Raw genomic sequence first — 23459 nt, 5'->3', positions numbered from 1 at the left:
CAAGCTCAACAATAAAGCTCCAAGTAGCAGCTGCCTAACAAATGGCAAATACTGCTTTATATTCATGCTTCCCATCACAAAACAAATGAGGCAACAACAGAAACATAGTTTAGTGTAACATTGGACAGGAGAGCAGGGGCAAAGGTCCTGCAAAGACATATGAACTGCTTGATGCCCTCTTTTATTTAAGTGCTTTTCCTAGATTGGAATCCACATTTCTGTGTCTCCAAAATCTATTATCTTCTGCAAGAATCAGTTCTTATCCTGGTATCTATTCAATAGATTCAAGAAAATCTTGTTTGCTATTTTTTCACTTGAACCATTCCATTGACAGCAAACACCTGTATAAAATATTAAATTCATCAGGATTAAACACAATCATTTCTTTAATTAATGGTATATTTGAAAAATTTAAATGAATTTAGCTTTGATGCATTGGTGCTCAAATGGTAAAGCAATATGCAATTTCCTTTCATTGTTAAAAAGTCATTAATAAGTAATCTTTTAATTCAGAAACAAAACATAGTTTTAACATTTGATGAAAAGGCAGAAATCTAGGCACCTATGTAATTTAATAAATGACTAGAGGTGTAAGCTTTGGATAATTTACAGGGGAGAAAAAGTGTATTATCATTCTTTTCATCTTCTTTTTGTAAATTTTAGAGAGAAAGAAGCCCCTTTTATCTTCTGTCAAAATAGCTGAGATCCATAAGATAGACAGATAACAATAATATATATCATTAAGCAGACATAGAAATGTATGAGTCTGGTAAATAGTTATTCTCTTAGAAATGTATCAGACATTGTAAAATACAAGTGCTCCAGCTGTATTAGTTCCTTCCTCCTCGTCCCATGGTAAACCACTGTGTCAGAGCTTCCATTGTGTTGTCAGAGTCAGCTAACAGTTTGACTGCTTTCATCTTCCTGACCTCTGGGGCTGCAAACAGCAAACTGTGGCTTCAACCATGATAACTGAAAGAGATTTGTTGGTGGAGCAGCAGGAGCTCACAGTATGCAGGAGGGGCCAGATGAATGAAGCCCAGATAGACAGAAACAGAAGTTGCTCCCAAAGAGCTGGAATGCTTTGAGCCACTACGAGAGAGGTCACCACAAACAACTGAGAAGAGGAGTCTGCCTTAATGCAAGAGTCAGCCACTGCAGTTGTCTCATGCTGATCAATGAAGCTGCAAGGACGCAGCTACGAATTTTGTGCCTGTATCTTGAAGAGAGCAGGGAATTGGATGCATCAGCTGACACTTAAGATATTCCACATTATGACAAAAACCCTGTCCTCCTAAAGGCATCGGCAACTACCTGATGTGTAGGGGAAATGAGGAACATTTCCTGAAGAGAAACAGGAACTTTTGGGGATCAAAAGCGGCATTTTTCAGTCTTTGTCACTATTCCAAACACAATTCTAGCATAAAATTTTGCACAATCCAATTTTTTGATTCATACTGCTGAAAATAATTAAGATTGGCAAATTTTTGGAATGATTTTTCTGACCGTGAAGAAATATTCCCTTTGATCCAGTAGTGACCCTTAGCTCTTACTTTCTTTTTGTCTTAATACATATGTTACAATGACATGATGAAAGAAAAGATGTGAAAGTAAATGGTGACACAGGATGTATGAACCTTATTCATCACATACGCAGAGGCAGCAGTTAAGGACCTGCATCTTCCCTTTAGGAGCTCCTGATGCACTGTTCGGGATAAATGTTGAAAACAGTGACAAGAAGGAGTGACATTATGGTGCCAAAGGAGTTGATATTCATCATAGCATCTATAAAACCCAAAATGGAATTCTGCCAAAAACTTCAAAGAACACATGTTTTCCTACTCTACTATGTGAGATGTGCACCTGTACAGTTAGGGTAGAAAATATGTAGGTTTGGCAACATTTTATATTACCTGGGAAAACACAGAATAAATGTCTTGGATGCTGCAATTTGGGCAGTATATGATATCCATGCATGAAAACATTAAGACAGAATAGCACCATTCAGCAATAATAATTGTGATTGTGTGTAGCTATGTTTTCTATTTCCTTAGTACTGCAATTTAGAATAAATTTAGAGAGCAATTCTGGGACTACTTATTCAGTTATTTAATTATTTAACAGAAAAAAGTACCCTGAAATTCTTTCTCTCCTGTTAGCGCATTTAGTCTACCCTTCCTGTGTTTACAATTGTGGTTCTTGCTGAGACTGCCAGGGGAAATTCGTTTTTAATACTCATGTTTATTTATTCCCTTTATTCTTTGTAATTTGTTTCCTCAAAGCATCTGTTAAGTTAAAAGTTATGGGCGGACAGGTGGTGAGGGTTCAGTAGATTTTAGTTGGAAAAAATAGCTCCTTGACTCTTGCTAAGAGTGATTTTCTTCCTGGCATCACTATCTAATAATACCTACCCATTTGGGAGGCTGGAGTGCTTCAAACTCTCTGTTGATGGTATAAAATCACTCTTTGCACTCCAAACATGTTTCTCCAGCTTCTTTAGGTCTGTAGAGCTCCTCCAGTGTCATCAATTCTAAACTTTAAAGGTTCTCAATGTACGATCAATGCTTGGTCTCTACTAACTCAGCAACATCATCACTGTTTTCTTGGTTACATTAACTGCTTCTTCATTCCTCTTATGACCCTAATTTCTGTGCCATTTTTGACTGCACACTGCTGCCACAAATGCATACAGGACCCTACCTGGGTCAGAAGCCTTTTGAGCACATGCTGAGGAATCCCTTTTGGCTAGGACGTTCAGTGTAAGTTTTTGCAGCTCAGTCTTGTGGCTCTGTGCTTCTCAGCATCTTTCATATTCACTGTACTCCTACTGAGTGCACCTATGTGCCAACAGTGGACTCTTCTTTTGTGTGTTTTCTTCAGTGATTTACTTCAGCAGGCCTCCCCTCCTAGTTTATCCCTGAGTCATTCGGAGTACATTATTGAAGATCTCTTTACCCCATTCCTCATCTTACTGAGCTCCATAGAACGTCTTCATCCTTTCAAAAGATACAGGAGTCAGCTTTCGTTCTCTTGTGCTCGGTGTGCTGTAGGTGTGCTGTAGTGATTTGGATGACACATTGATCAGCTCTGGGGAGACAGAAACAGCACCTGTCTGCTCTTTGTAACCACCAAAGGCGGCTCACACTGAGCAGGTCTGTTTGTTGGCTTCATTGAAATGCTTGCACCAAGGCTTCCTTAGAGAGTTGGTAGGGTAAGAGAGGAGAAATGGTGCTTGCTCATTATCTTGTTTTTTTTTTTTTTGTTTTTTTGTTTTTTACTACTAGAGAAGATACCAAGACAGGACAGAGGTTAGTGTCTAGAAAGAAACAAAAGAGCAAAGAATAGAGGGGAATGCTAACACTAGTGGCCTTCTGGATTGCAAATTTAAATTAAATATAAAGAAAATTAGGTAAATGCTATGTGGGCAGTACAATAATTAACAGCCATGAGCAAGTTTTAAGCCCTTTGACCACACTGTCTTTGCCTTTCTCTTTGGGTCCTCATTGTTAGAAACTCCATCTCTTTCTCACTTGTGATGCACCACAGTCAGCGTTCCAGACTCAGGAAGGAGAATCCTCTGAATGAACTTTGTGTCTATCAGAAGCGCCCTTATGGAATAAGGAATAAATCCCAAATTTGAATTAATTCTTCCCTAGTAACCCGTAAATTTTGAAAGGAGAAACTTAGACCTGTCTGTATACCCTGACACATACATGAAATGGTTGCAGTGTTTTTCTACAGTGGCAGCTACGAAATTTTTCCTGTTTTAAATGATATGTTCTGAAAGGCATAAATTCAAGAAAAATATTTAAGATTCTCAGAGGTATAAAGCAAAGCTTGGTTAGTGAGGCAACAGTATAAAAATAATCCTGTGAAACAGAGGAAGTCAAGTTTTCTTAAATACAATAGTGAGGCAGGCATTTGTTTTTCAGATACCCTAGGGATTTGTATTTGAAGAGAAGAGATTGAATTCCTAGCTTTTTTTTTTGTTGTTGTTGTGGTTTTCGTTTTTATCGGTACCAGGGATCGAACTTACGACTGCCTGCTTGCAAGGCAGGCGCCTATTCCACTGAGCTAAATCCCCAGCCCCTGAATTCCTAGCTTTTGATGGACCAGAATCCTTGAAATATACTCTTACCATTTAAAAAGTAACTGTTTTCAGTGGGACTGTAATCTCATCGGATATATAATGCAAATCTGAGTAGACACTGTTTCATTGAATTTCACAGTAAAGAACTTAAGGGCACAATTTCCAGAATCTCCAGTATATGCAAAATGGTGTTTTTTTTTTTTTTTTTCTCAGAGCAAGGCTGCCATTGTATCATGTGTTACCATAACCATACTCTGTGGCGGGAGTCTGTTCCTCTGATTTTTAATGACCTTTTTCTCTCTCTCTTTTTCTGTTTCCCTCAAGCCTCAGCAAAGTGTTTCAGGAAACAAGGAGAGCTCTCAAGTGGAGTCAACCAAAGAAGGAAATCCAACTACCACTGCGTGTGACTCTCAAGATGTAAGAGTAATGTAAAGTACTTTGAAACAAGGACATAGTGTTTTAATATTTTTAGGTAATGCCCCCATGAAACTTTCCACTTGTGTGTAGCATCTGCTATCGAAGCCTTGAGATTGTCCTTAGATAGAAAATAGGCATGCATTCTCTTATTAGGATGTGCAAGCAGATCCTTAGCAGAACTATGCCCAGGAGATGTTAGAGACAAAAACCATAGGCCCACCACTATGCTTATTTACATAACACAAAACAGAAACATGTTAAAATATGAGAACAAATGAATGAAAACCTCACAAGATGAGATTTTGCAGTGTTGTATACTTAATAGAAATAAATCCAGTGTTACAGTGATGTATTTTTAAAAAGGGAGATGTACAGCCTTCAAATGATAATAGGAAGTATGGAATTTAAGCCTTGTGATTGTTTTCATTCATGCTAGGTACAATCAAATTTTAATTCTTGGAAATTTCAGTTTGGTATAATTAAGCTCACAGATGTCTCATGCTTTGATTTAAGATGCAAGAAATTACAATTGTGTGAAGAAGTTCAAACTTAGGCTTCAATCATAAATGGAAAATGCCTGCTGAAAAGATCAGACTCTGAAGGAAGTGGGTAGTTATTAAACAGAAACAAGAGAGAATAGAAAAAAAAAATTGATTCTCCTGGCTGTAAAAGGAGATTTAAGAAAATGAATCCCTCCATACTCCTGACTTCACTCCTGTTCTGTAAGGAAACATGGACCCAAATTATACCATTTAAAAAGTGAAATTACTTTGAAGTAGCAATAAAATGCTCTACAGAATCCATCTCAGGGAAGCAAGAGTCAGAAAGTCTTTAGGTAAGAAAGAATATTTTTACTTTAGATCAAAGGAAAGATAGATCTTTAACAATGTGAGCACATTTTCAGAAGCAGGAGAAAAGCAAGCAGTTTGGAGAGGAACAGACCTCAGATAGTGGTTATTTACCCAAAATTTAAATAGGGATTAAAAGTGAAGTACGGCAGAGTGCCAAGTAAGAACTCTTGTTTGGAATTAGGGACATGGGCCTTCCCAAACTTTTATTTTCACTTGAGTGATGAACACATAGTGGTTAGTTTTTCATGAATAGTTTTATTTCATCCAGAAACTGCATAAAACCATGCTACCGTTAGAAGCAAAACTGCACAGCAAGGTGTGGTTTGCTAAGGTTCATTCTGATCTACTCTTCTCCCTGGACTTAGGACTATTCAAAATCATACTTTTTGTGTGTTTGTTTTCTCTCTTCTTCAAACCTCAGTGGCTTTCATCTGCCCTCACTTGTTTCCTTCTGTAAGTCTCAGAAGTGTCTGCTACCTGGAACTGACTCTGCTCTGAGTTCCTTCCAAACCATGCCTCTTCCAGCTGGAATGTGGATGCTGTCTTTGAGTGGATGTCTGTGTGCAGTGTCTGTGCTTCCTAAACCTAATATTTCCAGCTCTGGTGAACTAGATAACCTCAGTGTTAGGAGAGGAAGACTCAGTCACAGTTATAGGCAAGGAAAATCCCAGAAATGAGTGAAATCAACCAGCTATAAGAAGTAAAAACAAGTGGGACAGATGTGAAGATCAGGTACAAGTCTGGGACCAGTGTTTCTTGGTCTTGTCTTTGGAATACCAATGCCTAGAGAGCACGTGAGAAATACTCTCAGCAAGGTGCACTCCAGAAACATTATCTCAACATCCCATAACCAGACATCACTTGCATTCATTTTTAAATTTTTCCAGATGATTCTAAAGTACAGGCCACTTTTGCTAACAATGGGCTTCTTATGGAAAGGATTTGATAACTTTAGCTTTTGAAAGACTACTCTATAGAAATACATAGAATTAAGTAAAATTTGTATTGTTTTCAAATGGCTAGAATGACTCTACTCAAATCCAAGTAATCCTGAAATTCCTGGGCTGTGAATCATAGTTTTAAGGAGATTGTTTTAAATAAGACATAATCCCTATAGGATGTCATTCAGCAATACTTTATTTACATTTTCTCCATTACATTATATTTTAAAGGTGGTATGTACTGAGAAAAGTTCTGGGTAACATGAATGTGGTTGAAATACCACAGCTCTAACTTAGAGTGCTTAATTTATTGTAGAATATCTTACAATATGCATATGTGCATGTGTATACATATGACTATATGAGATACATGTGCATATATATATATATATATATATATATATTTGTGCTGATATAGGACTGTGATATTGTTCAAGGACCTGCTTTGTGATTACAATTAATGATAACCTTCCTAGAGAGAGCTAATAAACTATGATGATTCAAACTATACAGCTCTGCAGAAGAGTTGTCCTACAAACTGAGAATTCTATAGTTCTGTCACACTACTCCTTAGTGCTAAGAGCCTAATTCTACTGATTTCCTTAACTTACAGGAGGGGAAACAGAAGGATCTTTGTATCCATGAAAGCTATTGTTTTTGGATTCCTCTTACTTTAGATCAAATATTATGATTGGCTTAATTATATTGAGTTTCAATACAGCAATATGAAAATACTTTCCACTTGTTTGTATATCAAGCTAGAATTTCAAGATCCATCTTGATGTATTTTATTGAATGTCTAACTTGACTGAGATGGCACAGAGTATTTTCCATATGTACATTCTATAAATTTTTGTTAGAAATTATGAATTGAAGGAATATATTTTTGTGACTTACCTTCAACTGGAAACTATATCTGAGGTACTATGATTTATACAAGGAAATAAAGTGCATGATAAAGTAGCTAAATATTACTGAATTCTTTCGTTCTGGGAAGAAGCCTGTACTTAGCAGGACAGAGGGAAACACAGCTGATGAAAACAGTAAAAAAGCATTTCAGCCAAGTATAAAAATGGACTTTATGAAAACTATCTGAACTAGAAGAAGTATTTGGGAGGGGTAGTGAATGTTCCATTGATGAAAAACAGCTCTTGAGGCAGGGGACAGAAAATAAAGCATTATCATCTTAGCTTTTACAATGGTTAGCAAACTCATGAAGAATTATCTTTCAGTAACTAGATAGCAAAAGTTAGACATGTATTGGTCAGAGTTGAGACTGAGTAACAAGATAAAATGTGAAAATTACATGAAATGTGTATTGCATACAGATTTTGCTGTTTTCTAACACTGTCACTCTGGCAAGTGATTCGATTATTCAGAGCTCTTATCAAAGTGAAGCAGAGCTGTGGTTTTCATGCTCCACTGTGACCGTGCATCACCAGGCAGCCAGGACAACTGCTAATGTGTGTGTTCTTCTTGGAGGCATGATTAATCCATATGTCTGGGCAAGGTGCAGGAATGTGAGGGATTTCAGTAAGCCCCCTCCCCAGATTGTCTTCATCAACATTCCATGCCAAACATTCTGACACACTTGGGCACTCATATCTTGTAGAATTTTGATTAAACCTGTTAGATCAGCTATATTCACCTACCCACCATTGGTTTTCATATTTTTTTTCCTCTTTTAATATCTTACAATGTTCTATGGCTAAAGACTCAAAATTGGAACTAGAGGGCATGCGTATTCTGGTTTTGATGCACTGCCTGCCTATCTTCCATGTGGGTACTTCCAAGCAAGGGTACTTAGAAAAAATGCCTTCTGGCTCCAGCAGTCAGGTTTTCACCAGACTTAGAAGACTTGCTATGCACCACTAAAGGTTTGACATCATACTGGGCTATCAGTATGGGCTGCACTTAAGTCATTTCAGAAGCAGCTCTGTTTCAGTGGTAACACTGGATCATTCTGAGAAAGTGAAGGGTGTACCAACTCCATTCCATTCTCCTGCAGCTTGCAAATGTGCCTCATATTATTATTTAAAAGCATTTCCAGAATAAAAAACATTGAACATTTTAATTCTCACTTAAGGACTGAAAGGTAATGCTCAGTGAAATATGCTTTGCAGTGTTTTTGGTTCCTGTAGGCAGCAAACACCTCATTTCTCTGGATGTGCGGAGCCATTAGCAGTAATGCTCAGTAGGCAGATCTAGTGGCCTTTTTTGGTTTCCTTAACGTGCTCCAGACAGGTGAGTTCCTGAGCCAGGGGTGTTCTAAACACGAAGTGTTGGGAAGGGAAATGTGCCGAACATAAATCCCGAGGCTGCAGACTGAAAATGATGCCAGCTTTCCCATTAGGCTGTGCTGTTCTATGCAGATCTCAGTGTGTGACATGTGACCAGAACGGGCTCACAGTTTACAGGGTTTGCAGAGAAGCCACGCCCCATTGTGCCTGTCCCGAGGAGTGGTGGCATCCCAAAGGCCAGGCTTTCGGAAGCCTCGATTGTGCTATTCCTGCAGTCTTCAAAGGAGCTATTATGGCCCTGGAGGTTGAACGTGTGGCAGAAAATCCAAAGGAAAAACTCTGTTTTCCCCATTAAATATGAATCTATTTATCTTTTTATAACACTTTTACCAATCGATGATAGTAATTATAATTTCTTTTCAGAAATGTACAGGAATCTTAACGCTTATTATGTTAATTTAAACATTTTAAAAGTTAAATAATATATAAACAAATAATATATTGTGAGAATATTGTCCTAACAAGAAGATCCAAAGACAGCACTTAATTTGATAAATGAATAATAGATTCACTTCTACTCTCTCTTCAAAAGATAGGTAATGACATTGTTTTAAGGATTTCCTATAGTACTTGTTTTATACATGAGGCGTTTTGGCTGAATTTTGATTGTTTATAAAAGATTCCCATTTTGAACAGGATAGTAAGCAGTTTGAGGATAGTCATTGGTTGTTCGGAGAGAGAATTTGATTGGCTTAGTGACACCAACTCAAATTAGGGGCCCTGGATGTGAGGCAGGCTTCCCTTCCAGCCTGTGCAGCCTTCTCACGATCCTGGCTGTTACTCAGTGACATTTTTACTCACTTACTTCATTGTTTTCAATCATTTTCACATCGCTTTTTATTCATTTTCAATCCTCTGACACCGTTTTCTCAAATAATTTTTCTGTCACAAATATGAGATTTACTTGCATATAAAGTTTGAATCACTGAAAAATTTAGCCAAAGTGCATTTAAGGATAAAAGTGACTTGGTACTTAAGTCCATTTTTTCTGCTTTAATATCCTAAGCATATTTGTTCTTAGTTTGTGGTTTTGCCCACTTAGTAAATATCAAAGAGAGGCAGATTTCTGTGTCAGTCACAGATATTTCCTGGTATATTTGCAGATTGCCCAGTTGTGCATTTCTACAAGTTTTGCTCAGTTAATTTAGCACTTTACAGAAAGTCCATCAGAGAAGTAACTAAGTGTGCTTCTAAAGTAGAACGAAAGGTGTAATACAACAAATTTATGGCGAATGGCAGGGTCAGAGATGCAGAAAAAGACTTGACATCTCGGCTTTAATGCATAAAGATTTATTCTTTATTTCTGAGAGCAGAAATAGAGCATAATTAAAAGTAAACAAAAAAGCAAAGAGTGTATTTTCTTTTTGTGAGCACTCCAATAAGTGTTAATCAAGCTTCTTTAAAAAGGTCATTCTAGAAATACAAATTTGTTTTCATAAATAATTTCCAAATGGAATATTAACACTGACATTAAAATGTTTCATAATTTATAAGGAAATAATGAAAGATAACCTTTAATGCTAGGTTACTCATGATAGAGTAGTCGTTGGATAATATGGCTTTTGACTGGGAAGCAGGGCTGTGCCAGTGAGCTTTCTCATCACTGAAATATGGCACCTAACACCAGCGACTTAAGGGAGGAGAGATTTGATTGCCTCCAAGATTCAGCTGGGATCAGCTGAATCCAAGGCAGAGAAACCATGCAGAAAGGCAAGGAACAGCCAAGTTTCCTAGCTCACTTCAGACAGGAAGCAGAGCGGGGAAATGCCAGAGAGTATGAGTGAGGGGGCAGCCCCAGTTCCCAGGCCAGGCATCCATGAGCCACCCTGACATGAGGAGAAGTACATTCCACTGGTCTGAGGGGAAGACCCCAAAGGAAGTAATGCTGAACATTAAACTGACCGCTGGAAGGACAGAGTGAGAAGGAAAGACCTGAAAGGAAAGAAGGAAGGAGGAAAAGAGAAAGAGCGCAGGAGGAGGGAGGGCATTATAAATTCTTTGGCAATGTCAAGATTCTCCAGTGAACAGAATCAATACGCTGGCAAAAAAGAATAAAATCGAAGTGACTGAATATCAACGTTTATAGTTTCTTGAGTCACAAACATTAATAACCTAATAAAATCTTGATTGAAGCAAGAGAAAGCTAAAGAAAGGGAAGGAGAATGAGAATTTCAAATCTAATATGTGCAAGATACTTAATTAGGAACCGTTCCATGTTATTATTATTTGAATATAATTCTTCCAAAATACATTTATTTCTCAAATCATGATCTCGTGTGTGTGTGTGTGTGTGTGTGTGTGTGTGTGTGTGTGTGTGTGTGTGTAAAGTCCTAAATCAAGTCCTGGCATGTTCCATATGTGCTGAGATCTCGTTTCCTTTGGGATAGCTGTCATTTCATTCTGATGGGATATGGAACATACATGGCATCCATCTAGGCCTCTTAGAAAGTAAATCCCACCTGGGGACTGGGAGTCGTAACTGAATAGCTTTCCAAGGGCTCCACATCCTTGGCGGTTAGAATACCATTGCTGAAGCTGGAGAGTGCAACAAATATTCAAATCATTGCTGGGCAAAGGGGCACATGCTCACACCCCAGCCCACAGGCAAACAGCGTCGTCAATGTACTGAGGTGAAGACCAGCCTGAAATATGTAGCAATTATGTTCTTTCAGAAAAAAAAAAAATAAATTATAGAGAAATTCTATCCTGGAATGGGCTACACCTTTATTCTAGTTACTTTTTTGTGTTACCTATATTTTCCCCTTTCCCTAGAATTTCAACATAATGAAAGTAAGCATTATTACACTCATTTTATGAATAGGAAATGAGAAGAAAATAGTATTTTTCTATCAGTATTCACAGGCAAGTGCTGCCTTATGATAACACTTTAAATGCTATAGAGATGTAAAGAAATTAAAATTGAATTAAGAAACGTTTCAATAAGATTACAGCTAAGTGAAAAATCTGAGTTTTCCAATGAGATTTTTGTAGATGAAAATAGACTCTGGAATATTTTTAATCTATTGTGTCCTCATAATACATTGATTTATCTTCTTAACTGGTGTCAAAATATGAGGTTGACAACCCCAAAATTTGTTATTAGTGTTTGTAATAGCTTTGTTGTCCCTGACATACAATATCTACACCTGCAGTTTAAAGGATGAGAGGTTTATCTTGTCTAATGTTTTAGGGGTTTCAGTCCACGGTCAACTGTCTCTGAAAGAGAAACGTTGTAGTGAGGTTGCACAGGAAAACATGGTGGATGGAACGGGCAACAAAGGAACAGGTTAGGGACCATATTACACAGGCTCACCTCTCGTGACTACCCACATACACCAAGGAGCATGCTTTACTAATCTTCTAGGCATTATTTAAGCCAGAGGACTTGACAAGTGTCAATCAGTGGTCACTGTGCAGTTTTGTTCTGCTGTAAAACAATAGTATCCAGGCTCCTCAGTCAGTATCCACCTACCTACATTATTACAAATTGTAGAAGATGGAGCTGAGATTCTGAACTAATTTGTGCATGATTGCAAACAAAGCTTGTTGTTTCCACATTGCAGTAGTGTTCTTGATGATAAGTAAGAATGTCCCAGTGCAGGAGTTCTACCCACACCATAATGGTAACCTGTGCTATTTTCCATACACATCAGGAACTAGGACACTTCTGTCCACTACATAGTTTTATTGTGATCTCCATTGTTTTTGTGGTTGTAATGTAGCACCTTGTTAGGTTCATGGACAAATCTGTGCAGCAAACTTGATGTTTGTGTGTGTGTGTGTGTGTGTGTGTGTGTGTGTGTGTGTGAATGTACTACTGAAAAGGGGAGAGAGAGAGAGAGAGAGAGAGAGAGAGAGAGAGAGAGAGAGAGAGAGATTTCAATTGATCTAATAAAGATGTGCCCGTGGCTTGTCCCATTTAATAAGTCACAGGGCCTGCCATGCCCCTCTCTGAGTTCCTGTGTAATTGATGGGTTAGCTTAGTAGCAAAGCAGCTGAATGTGTTCTGTTTTGGGCTCAATCTATCTGCACATTACATTACTTGAATTTCTAGACTTATATACTTTAATAATCAAGTTGAATATCGTTTAACTGCAGTGAAGATGTGTTTTCAAGATCAGTGTTAGCTTTTGTACTGTTTTATGCAGTTCCCAAGACTCCTATTTAAAATTCTTTCAAGACAGACAACAATTCCTTTTTATAATTAATCCATCATTCACTATGACTCGTTAAATCTCTGTTCTTCCCCAAGTGCAATATTGTTTAATTGGACAGGCATGAAGGGAAATGAATATTTTCCTCTGATAAGTAAAATCACTTGAGGTCAAACTGATCATGAAGGAAAGCTTAAGTTTCTAGGCAGTGTTCCAAATCACACATTATCTTTTTATTTATGAATGCTTTGCCCTATTGGCCAAAGCACACAGATGAATAAGAATTGTATGGTACTAACTGAATAGAATATGTAGATGGAAATGTATCAACTGAAAAAAAAGATTAATCAGCTATATTCTTAGTCAAAAGTGAAGAGAAAAAAAGAATCAGAAAGAGAGGGAAGAAGGGAAGATGAGAAAGATCGAGAGGGAGGGAGAGAGGAAAAGGGACAAGGAGACAGAGACATATTAAGAGGACTTAACGGCGTATAAAAGAGAGGTAAAATGAAGAGAGGATGAGGTGGAGGAAGAATGATATAACAATTTAGATAAAAATAAAATAATTGCATATATGGCAATATAGGCAGGTAGATAAGTAGGTTTTATTTGTTATTTTGAGACCAAGGAAAACATCAAAGCAATGTCTTACTGTCTGTCAATTTGTCATTGTGCTTTGAAATTTGATAATATATTATGAGTTTACTGTATTCTATTTCTATCTGTTTCACAAGTCTTTGAGTAATTATGTGATTAACATTTTATATAATATTATTATAGGATTTCAAATTTCTTTTAATGAATATCATAAAATATCATCTTTATATTTGCAAACATTTTATTTTCATGGCAGACAGCATTTTTGATGCTTTTAGAAATAATCTGACACATTTAAAGAGAGAGGTTTATTTGGCTCATTGTTTCTGAAAATTCAGTCCTTGGATTACTAAAATATTTCCCCAAATACCTCCATATATATATTTCAGCAATGGCCTTATGAAAGGGAGAACTTTATCTGAGAAAAAAGAAAATTCCACTGCAAAATGCTGTGAGAAAATGTATAATTTTTATTTCTATGTTTAACAAAAACAATTGTGCATCGTTTTAATGATTATTTATTATTGCTTTGGATCAACAAACTGTTGTTCAATTGTTCATTGTTCCTCAATGCTATGGGAATGGCAGTGCTTTACTGTGGATGCATATAAAAAGTTAATGCAATATGTGTTTCCAAAGTGGGACCTCACAAATTACTATATAGCAACAAACACTTCTCCTGCTTGTTAGATAAATAATACCAGAGATGCTGCACGGTAGTAACAATGCATATGATCTCTCTCTCTCTCTCTCTCTCTCTCTCTCTCTCTCTCTCTCTCTCTCTCTCTCTCTCCTTCCTGTTCCTTGTTTTCTTTTATTCCTCATAAAAATTCTACAATTCTTGTTCTTTTGTACATTAGATATATGATGAGTTTGATACCTAGGTCCCAAAGAGGTGAATGACAGCTTACAGGTTTATCAAAACATAAGTGAAGGGAAATTGATATCAAGTGCTCTGATTACAGAACCAGTACTTTGCACTATCTAGCAACTTTATGCATAGTATTTCAGTGCAGTATCAATTATCCTGGATGGTAAACATCATTCTCACCTATAGTCAACTACTCTGGTGTTTGGGTAAAATAAAACAATCTCAAATTAAAGAAAGAGAGAGATTTTGACACATGGCTTTAGTTCAGTCCCCGATTGTCTTTCTACACAAATTAATGCCATGGTGGAAGGGCCTGGCTAAGGAAAGGTTCTCAGTGCATGGCAGGCAATGTGCTGACAGAGAAGAGAGGAGCTGAGAAAGGAGATATTCCATCCCCAGTATGCACCAGTGACAAACCTCTTCCAAACCAGCCCCACCTCCAAGTAGCACCTCTCACCGTGAACACATCAAAGGATCAGTCCATTGGTCAGCAGAATGCCCACGGGATGCGTTACCTTTCAGAAGCTCTTCTTCTAAATGTGTGAGATTTAGTAAACCAACATGTTGCATATTTTATTAATGAGGGATATGCGGTCTGTCTCCCAGGTCTCCCTGTTTGGTGGGTACGTGTTCTTTCTACCAAAAGCTACATTTTCATTCCACACACTGAATATTGTTCCTCATTTCACTTCTCTTGATTTCAATGAGGAAAAATGAACACGTCATACATCTATTTCCTCAAAATATCTAAATTAGTTTCATTATTAAATTATCATTGATATTATAAATCCACAAGATTTCTGTTAACATTTAAATGGGTAAAATATGGTAATAAGAACTTTATTTTACAGTTTTTAAATAAATATTTCTGTTCAATTTTGTTATACCTTTCTTCACTTCATTGTCAGTATATACTCTCTTAAGATACAGAAAGAGTGTGGAAGTTGCTTCAGTGATTAAAAGAATGAAATACTTCCTCCTCTAGTTTATTTGAAAGTAAAGCTTTATCATCAAGGCCAGAAAAATAGACACAACATTTGAAACTTGAGGAGTAAATATTTATTCTATTCCATAAAATTTTATGGACTCTATCAGGAGCCTGGAAGACCACTGAATTCACACATTTCCTGCAGGATAAGAAGATTTGCCATTTTTGCATGATATCAGAATTTTACTAGAGACACATGCTCTGGGATTATTTCCTTTGTTCCCACTCTAACTTCCCTCTCATCTTAGGGATATCCTTCAGAGAACAGATTGTGTCTTTCTTCTTTCAGGACAGTCCTTTAGATATGTGATAGTAGCTCGTTCTTCTTTTGTGAGACAGGGTCTTGTTTCATGATCCAGGCTGGCTGCCAGCTATTAATCCTTGTGCCTCAGTCTCTCCCACAGAGGGATTGTAGACATGGAGCACCACAAGCAGTGTCTTAGTTACTTTTTACTCGTTGCTGAGACAAAATACCTGAAGTGCAAAGCTGGGAAAGGAAAGGTTTATTTCTTACAGTTTTTGGAGGTTTCAGTCCACACTCAGTTGGCTCCAAGGTACGCAGGCATGGCTGGGCCACATTTCATGGCAGCCACCAAAACAGCAAACAGGAACCAGCAAAGAGCAAGACATACCTTCTTCCTCCCATTATATCACATCCCGGTTCCACCTCTATGTGGATGGAGCACTGACACCATCAATCCAAGCACTAGACAATGAACCATCACGAATACACAATGCAAACTCATGAGGTCGGGGGCCACAGACTTAAACCATGACACCCCAGCAAGGTGATAATAGCCTTAATTCCCTACCACTTCTGTTTATTAGATTTGATTAACTTTGTTTCTGATTGTGCAGAAGACAGAATAGTATTTCTAGATTTTGCCATTGTATTTGTTAACATTTAAAACCACAAGCCTAACCAACTAGCCATGCTTTTAATTTGAGTTTTCTTTGGGAAGGAGAGATGCACAGTAAAGAAGCAAAATATTGTAAGCCTGTATAAGACATAATTGAATCAGTGAATTGTTTGTTAGGCATGTAATACAAAAGTATGTGTTATTTGAAGCCAAAGGTTTTGTAATAATCCCTGATTTTGGCCATGCACTGCAGCTGTTCATAGAGCTGCAGCTCCTGCATCTTTACTAAGGGCTGAGAGACCTATGACCTCCACCTGCTGCAGCCATCACCTCTCATGCTCCCCATTATGTTCATCATTGTCATTGCTTCTGCAACGCACAGCACATTGAAACCTCTCTACCCTGAGAGACCCTGAGGGAAGTGCTGTAACTTACTTTACTATTTAATAATTCTAAAACTATTTCTCATTTTACAAAATGAGATTGAGAAAATTTGACTACTTTATCCATACCCACATAACTAATCATATTAAACTTAAAAATCTGGTCATTTTATTAACATAAATGTCTGATCTCATGGATTTAAACATAATTTTAATGTGTTTAGTTACATGAAGGAGCACTTTTTGTGTCTTTCTAAGAGACAGAATTCTATTTCCAATTGTACCTTGAACAGTTAATAGAAATTTAACATCAATATCTACCTCAAGTCCTTTGGAGGAATGCGGTAAAGAAAGCCTGTGAGTGATAAAAGCTCGCTGATTGTTAGGGGCGTTTTAGGGACCACAGGACAACAATTTATTCTTATTTCTGTTTTGTTTTTTTTTTTTTTTTTTTTTTTTTTTTTTCTAATGAGCTTTGATAATGGTTCATCAAGGTGAGTTTGAAAGTCCTGCCCTTAGGTCACGTCTCACTTATTTGACAAAATGGGCTAGAATTTCCTCCCTTCTTCCATCTCTCAGCAATGAAAACTCTGTGGTAAAAACTTCCCAGGTTTGCAAATACCTATTGGTTCAAATCAGATCTGCTGGGGAAGCCCGTTCATAATGGCTTCCAATGTGGGTGCTGTCCAATCTTTCCTATTGACTTTTTTTCTCCTCTTTCTTGACTGGGAATTCCATTCTTCATTGAAATTATACCTGATCAGAAGGATGTTTATAGGGTACACAAGTTTTTGCTAAGCTTCTCATTGTGCAATAATGTTTTCTTTACAAAGACACTGCAGGAGAGTTGAGAAAACAGAAAAATCACATAATACTTTTTTGTATTATAGATTTGTGATCCTCAAGGATTTATAATTCAAACTGCTTACTCCATGACATTTGGGTGTTCACAATATGGCTAAGGTGCTACGACTCCCTAGGAAGTAAATAAACGTGAGTGGCTGCGCAGTTGCAAACTTTCTGGCCAAGAATGGAGAAGAACCACAAGGGGGTGGCTGTTACATCCAATACAGCTCGGGATGTTGAGCAACAGAGTAACTGATGAGGGCTCCTGCGTGCTGTTTTCATTGACTTACCCTTCTATAGACCATGGAATGATCTTATATGGATCATATTTTACCATTTGTCTCTATTTCACTGGATTTTGTAGGATGAATTTATAAAGTCAAATCTGTTTTAGAGACATTTCTAGACTGCGAGAGTGAGCTTTATTTTATAATCCAGGAAGGACATAAAGATATAAGCCCTCTGGTCTCTGAGAGAGAGACTACACCAAATGGCTTTTGTGGAATTTAGTTTATTCCCTTACACACATACTCAAAGGACTGTCTGCTGCCATAATTTGGAAGTTTTGTTTTTGAAGGCTGAGGTAACCCAATATTCAAGTCCACTGACTTTTGGGACACTGAATCTACAGATGGTGATGATAACAGCAGATAGCCTTTTCCTTCTCCTCCTTCTTCTCCTCCTCCTCCTCCTCCTCCTTCTCCTCCTCTTCCTCCTCTTCTTCCTCCTCCTCCTTCTTCTGTTTGGCTGTATGCATAGAAATAGAGTACTCTCAAGCTTTACTCTGTCTAGGGTTGAGGAGTTGTGTAATCACAGAAGTGATAAAATTCTAAGATGTCTTGCTTGTGATTGGAAACTAATCACACTCAGATGGTAAGCGGTATATAACTTTCACATAAAGAAAGGTTATCAGTCAATTATTTCATGTCATTGTTCTTACAGCTGTAAAATTTAATTTAGTAATGGACCTATGGAAAAAAACTCTGAAGGTTGAACATCAAATATTTGAAATTAAAAATCTGTCTTCTTGTAGATGTTGCCATAGCTAACTTGTCAGGCAACTGAAGGGGAGAATGTGTTGCTACTTTGCCACATCCTATGATGGCCAGAAGAGAAAGACTAATGAATGCCTCTATAACAGCCACACATTCCTAAGTTCAGTGGAGGAAGTGGGAATTAAAGAGGGCGTGTTTGAGCAATCTTTGTATGGAATCATCACCACAGTCCTGTTCATAAATCTCTTAACGTCCAGCACAGAGAAGATGTTGACTTGTAAACTTAGAAAAGTGAATGTGCTATTGCAGGACTCTAATAACTGTCTGTTAGTAACTACTAAGTTGAGGGTAGACAACACGGCTTGACACTGAACTTGTTCTGCGGGCTTTTCCTACTCTGGTCATCTGTCAGTGTTCTGCATGTCCACCAGCCTTGCCATGGTTACCAAAGAGGTATAAGCAGAAACAACTTTGCTCTTCAGTGGAATCAGCACAAGTGCTTCTGAGACTCCAAATCTGATCCCCAACATTCAGGCTTGCCCAGGGGGGATATTGGGAAGACTTGTACTTCTTCTTTATAGAAAGAACTGAAAATAGTTTTTTTGTTTGTTTGTTTGTTTTTTTAAATTGGTTTTCTTTGTTTAAAGTCACAGATCTGTTTTAATTGCTTCTTTTGTAGGAGGGAAAGACCTGTTCAATGGAAAACAAAGAAAATTCTGCAAGAAATGCCACTGCAGAATCAAAGCCAGTCCCACAGGTAACTTTTCATCTGTTTTATTTTTATAACATTAAAATATTGCTTGGGTCCCTTGAATGAAGCTTTTCTGTGTTGCTCTTTCTGGAGCAGAATGTTGTATTGGCTGGTCCAGGATGGTCCGTTCACCCTGGGCCTCTGATCTTCTGTACTGCAGTACCCCTGAGTCTGCCAATAATGCATTTGGTTCACTGTGTGAGGCATTCCTGTTCCTGTACCCATCCTAATCCAAAATGCAAAATTGAACTAAACAGACAAATAAAACTCATTACATAGAAGAGATTAGAGAAGATTTGAAGTGGTAGAGGAAGGGGAAAAAGGATGTGTTTTCCAAAATAGCAAAAAACACAAGTCGAGAGCCTAGTTCTGAATTTTCACATAAACTATTTGATCAGTACAGCAGGATAATGCTTTGAAAGTATTGCCATCAAAAACAGCTAACATATTTGTTAAAACAAATTAATAAAATTGTTTTAATATTTAAAACTAGGTTTCTATCCGACATTCATCAGAAAAGAGTAGTTTCCTTGCAGTTTTCTCAAAATCGTTTTCAAATTTGCCATTTTTAGACTAAACATATCTATAAATTGTCACTCAGTGGAGGATTTAATAACTTTACCTATTCCCCTGGGTGTCATTAGTTTTCTATAAGGTACACACTGAGATATGTGAATTTTAATTTTTCTGCTGTTAGGATTTGCATTTTTACCTTACACTGTGTTTCATTTGGTTTCTGACTATCTTTTCTATATTGCTTGGCAGAAATTGCAAATGCCTCCTTGTTCTGAATGTGAGATGAAGAAAGTCCCAGAAAAACAGTTAACCAGCTTCGAAGGCACAGCTCCCAGAGAAGAAAAAATACTGTAAACACCACAAAACTGCTTTGCAAACGTCCCTTTGCTGTCATCTTCATATTCTTTTTAGACTACAGGCTTGAGGGAAATACTGTTTCTAAAGCATGCAATTTTTTCACAACTTTACTTAACTTTTGAAGTAGTCCAGAAACTTTCCAAAAGATCCCAGACCAATTATGATCCTTAAGCAATAACCTCCATGAAATGGATTTATGCAGTCAGAAATATTTTACCATCATCACTAAATTGCTAAATATAAGTTGCTTTATTTTGGACTAAAATGCATTGTAACACTTTCTTCTTCTTGTTCATTTGGATGCTAGTATTTCTATGACCTAGTTATTTAGATCAGCTGAAGGAAAAATGCTTCCGGTCTTCAGTATTCTTAAAATCTAATTTGTAACCACATCCTTAAGGTTTGGTGCCATATGCAAATTAGGACTACCATATTTCAAATGTAAAATTCTGCCTACCTTGCTATATTCTTTTCTTAATGTTGTGTTCAACATTTTTCTTATGTTTAACAATAATTTACTAAGTTATGACAGTGCAACTCTGGTAAGTATTTAAGCAGCTAATGAAAATCATTAAAAATATTTGGGGTGATGCAGACAAACTACCTGGATAAATGATCAAGTTATGACACAGCTGAATTTTTCTCTGCTGCATCCTGTGGTCACATCTTTTATGTACTTTACTATAATTACTTTAATTTGGGAATTGAGTTGTTTGAAATGCTGAACATTAGTCTTGGTACAGAATTGTGTAATAGAATAGAAAAAGATTTGAAATTACAAATTTGCAAACTGACCATACATAAATTGATTTTGCTAAATGAACCTGGTAGTTAACAAAACTCATTTGTACCAGTGTCATCTAGAAGTGAGTAAATAAAAATAAGCAAATGAAATCTGTACTCAATATGTTAAATTCTGAGTTAGGATGGCATACATTTGATCCCAGTGAAATATGTAACTCAGCCTAATGCCTGGAGAATTAGAAAATTTTGTTAGCAGTAAAAGGAGTATTGTGTTGTATTTGCATAGCAATTCCACTGACTTAGTTCAAAATCCTCTATTAGTGTATTTTATATAACAGTCTATTCCAGAGAAAAAGATGTTTTAATAGCAAACCCTCATAGATTTCAGATGAAATACAGGTAATTACGATAAAAAAAAAAAAAGGTTCAATTTGAATTTTCTGCTGAGAATTCCCCAGTTCTAAAGGACATAAAACGGTACGAGATGGAATGTTTCCAGGCTCTGAATTCCTGTTTTTCTCCCTCTTCCTAGAAGCCCTGAACAATCCAGAGATTCACAAAAGAGAAGCAGACAATTTGGGTTTAATTTAGTTTTACTTTCCCGCTGTTGGCCTGGCCCTCACTTTCCTCTTGGCCAACGTGGTTCTTGAGGGCAGTTTATCTCCATCTCTCTGCAAGGCAGTGTGACTGGAGGCATTTCATATTGTCATGAGACAGCACTGAAACTGAGAGGGTGGCTTAGTATTAGGCAATTTTAAGAACTTTGGTTTGCAGTTACTTTTTGTGTAGGTCTAATGATTTCCTATCCCACACAGAACATGATCATATAATTAACTCACTTTTCTCAGTTTCTGGCATAATCAAATGGGCTCTCAATCAGCATAATTTATTTTTCCCATTTATGATATATAAATATAAGGATTGCCCAGCACATACTCTGGTATGTGTAATGCATAATCCCCCCTGCCACAGAGAAACCAGAAATTGCACACATTTTTTTTTTTCATATTTAAAGACATATTCTGTGAGTTCCTTTTAATACAGAGTGCACAAAAAAAATGTGTACACACTTCAGGAAAAGAAAAGTTTGTTCAACTATTTTGATACTAAATCTATTGAGACACCAGGAGATGAACACAAGTTACCTTTGTCCTCTAAAGTGACAGGCAGTGCTCTTGGTGCTGGCCTCAGCTTCCAGCCAGGTATTAGTAGGAGTGACCTTGGCTGCTGAGATTGCCGCACGCGCACTTCCAATTTCTTCTGTAAGGGCCGCAGTGTGGTGGGTTTTCTGCAGTGAGCAAAGCCCTCCAGGCCTTCCATGTGACGGTAACACTGCTGAATAAACACCCTCGTGTTTTTCTTTTCCTTGAACCTTGTAAATATTTTTGGCAGACTCTAATACAGCATTCTTCTGTGGTATAATCTACATCTGTATTTAAATAAATTCATTTCCCCCTCAATACTTCATTTTAAAATAGGACCTGAAGTGTTTAAAAGTTTTTTTTTTTTTTTTACAAGCATGGTATTTATTTCAAGACAGGTACCATTTCTTATTATTTCTTTTAACAACTAGGTATATAAGTAAATGTTGTTTTTGAGAAATTAACACTTATACCCCAACTATTCACTTATGAAACATATGAAAATTATCAGCCAAACTGTTGATGACAGGTAGTATAACTCTATTATGTACGTGTAATGAATACACCTTACAGGACCATACACCCTGCAAACTATGAATTCTTCTTGAGAATATAAAACTGTTCTTTCAACACAGTAATTTTTTAAAAATATAGGTAACATAAGAAGTAAAAGAAATATAATTTCTTCTGGGTATTATTCAATGATGAACAAACACTACATGTTTATTTCTATGTTAGAAGTTTAGTTTGAATCTTGTCTTTTTGTGTGCACATTAACTGTGTATATCGACTCAGTCCCTAAAATGTGTAAAACCCGAGTGAATGCTGTCTATCCAGTGCAAACATGCTCAAAAGAAAAATGAAAATTTTTAGCCGCTCGCCTGGATGTGGGTTCCTTTGTAATCTCAAATATCTGGCTACTAAAAATACTAGGTTTCCAATTTTTTTCCTTTGATTAAGCAGATATTTAACAATATAATGCTCTTTCAGTGACAAATCTTTTTTGTAAAACATTCTCAGCTTCAACTTTAGAAATGGTTATACATAGTTGGAGGAGACATTTACTGCTTTAGATGGACAATAGAGATTGCTGGACTCAAACAATATTTGTGAACTTTGCTATACTGGAAACTTTTATTTTTATAGCTCAGGTACAGTAATTAGCACTAACTACAGCAGAGATCAGAATGATTGTTGACATCGTAGAATAGGTCAAACTGGCTGGATTTAAGAGTATGGAAAACACAAACTTGTTTATTTGGGGGACATTTTCCTACTCGTGTGTACAGTCTTAATTAAATCTCCCCAAACTGTGTATCCATCTGGATTGCATTATGTAATTAATGGACAAGTACTAAAGAATAAAATGTGTGGAAAGATGGCCTATTTTGTTCAGTGAATGTTTGTTCTCAAAACCTCAATGTGCAATTTTCTCCAGAAGCTAATTCAGAAAGAAATCCTTAGCATTAAAATAATTCTAAGTATAGGGGTTTGAAATTTCTTCCTAGAAATTTCTTCCATCTCTTTGACAGTGTTCCAGAAACATATATACACTTTAATTTAGTTTTTTTTTTTTTTTTTTTTTTTAAAGTAGAGTTGACGTGATGGTAGGAAATTTGTCTGTTTTTAATTTAGTTTTTATTCATAATTGACAGATAA

The 23459-nt window shown here is 36.9% G+C and overlaps 1 protein-coding gene across 5 annotated transcripts in view; it reads left to right on the top strand.

Annotated features, from left to right (window-relative positions):
• Positions 1–23181, top strand: part of LOC100726918 (leucine zipper protein 2) — a 433952-nt gene extending 410771 nt beyond the window's left edge. For 4 of the 5 annotated variants that reach the window (XM_063256769.1, XM_063256771.1, XM_063256768.1 and 1 more), the window contains 3 exons: positions 4415–4507; positions 18970–19047; positions 19807–23181. In XM_063256769.1, the coding sequence (XP_063112839.1) occupies positions 4415–4507; positions 18970–19047; positions 19807–19911 (276 nt within the window). In that variant the 3' untranslated portion in view covers positions 19912–23181. The remainder of the gene's footprint in view (positions 1–4414; positions 4508–18969; positions 19048–19806) is intronic. The other variant, XM_063256770.1, reaches the window with a different exon arrangement.
• Positions 23182–23459: the final 278 nt, after the last annotated feature.

This window comes from Cavia porcellus, unplaced genomic scaffold (assembly GCF_034190915.1).
Source record: "Cavia porcellus strain 051 isolate PalLab524CR breed Dunkin Hartley unplaced genomic scaffold, mCavPor4.1 scaffold_9, whole genome shotgun sequence".
Classification (NCBI taxonomy): Eukaryota; Metazoa; Chordata; class Mammalia; order Rodentia; family Caviidae; genus Cavia; species Cavia porcellus.
This window is presented reverse-complemented; position numbering and strand designations above follow the sequence as displayed.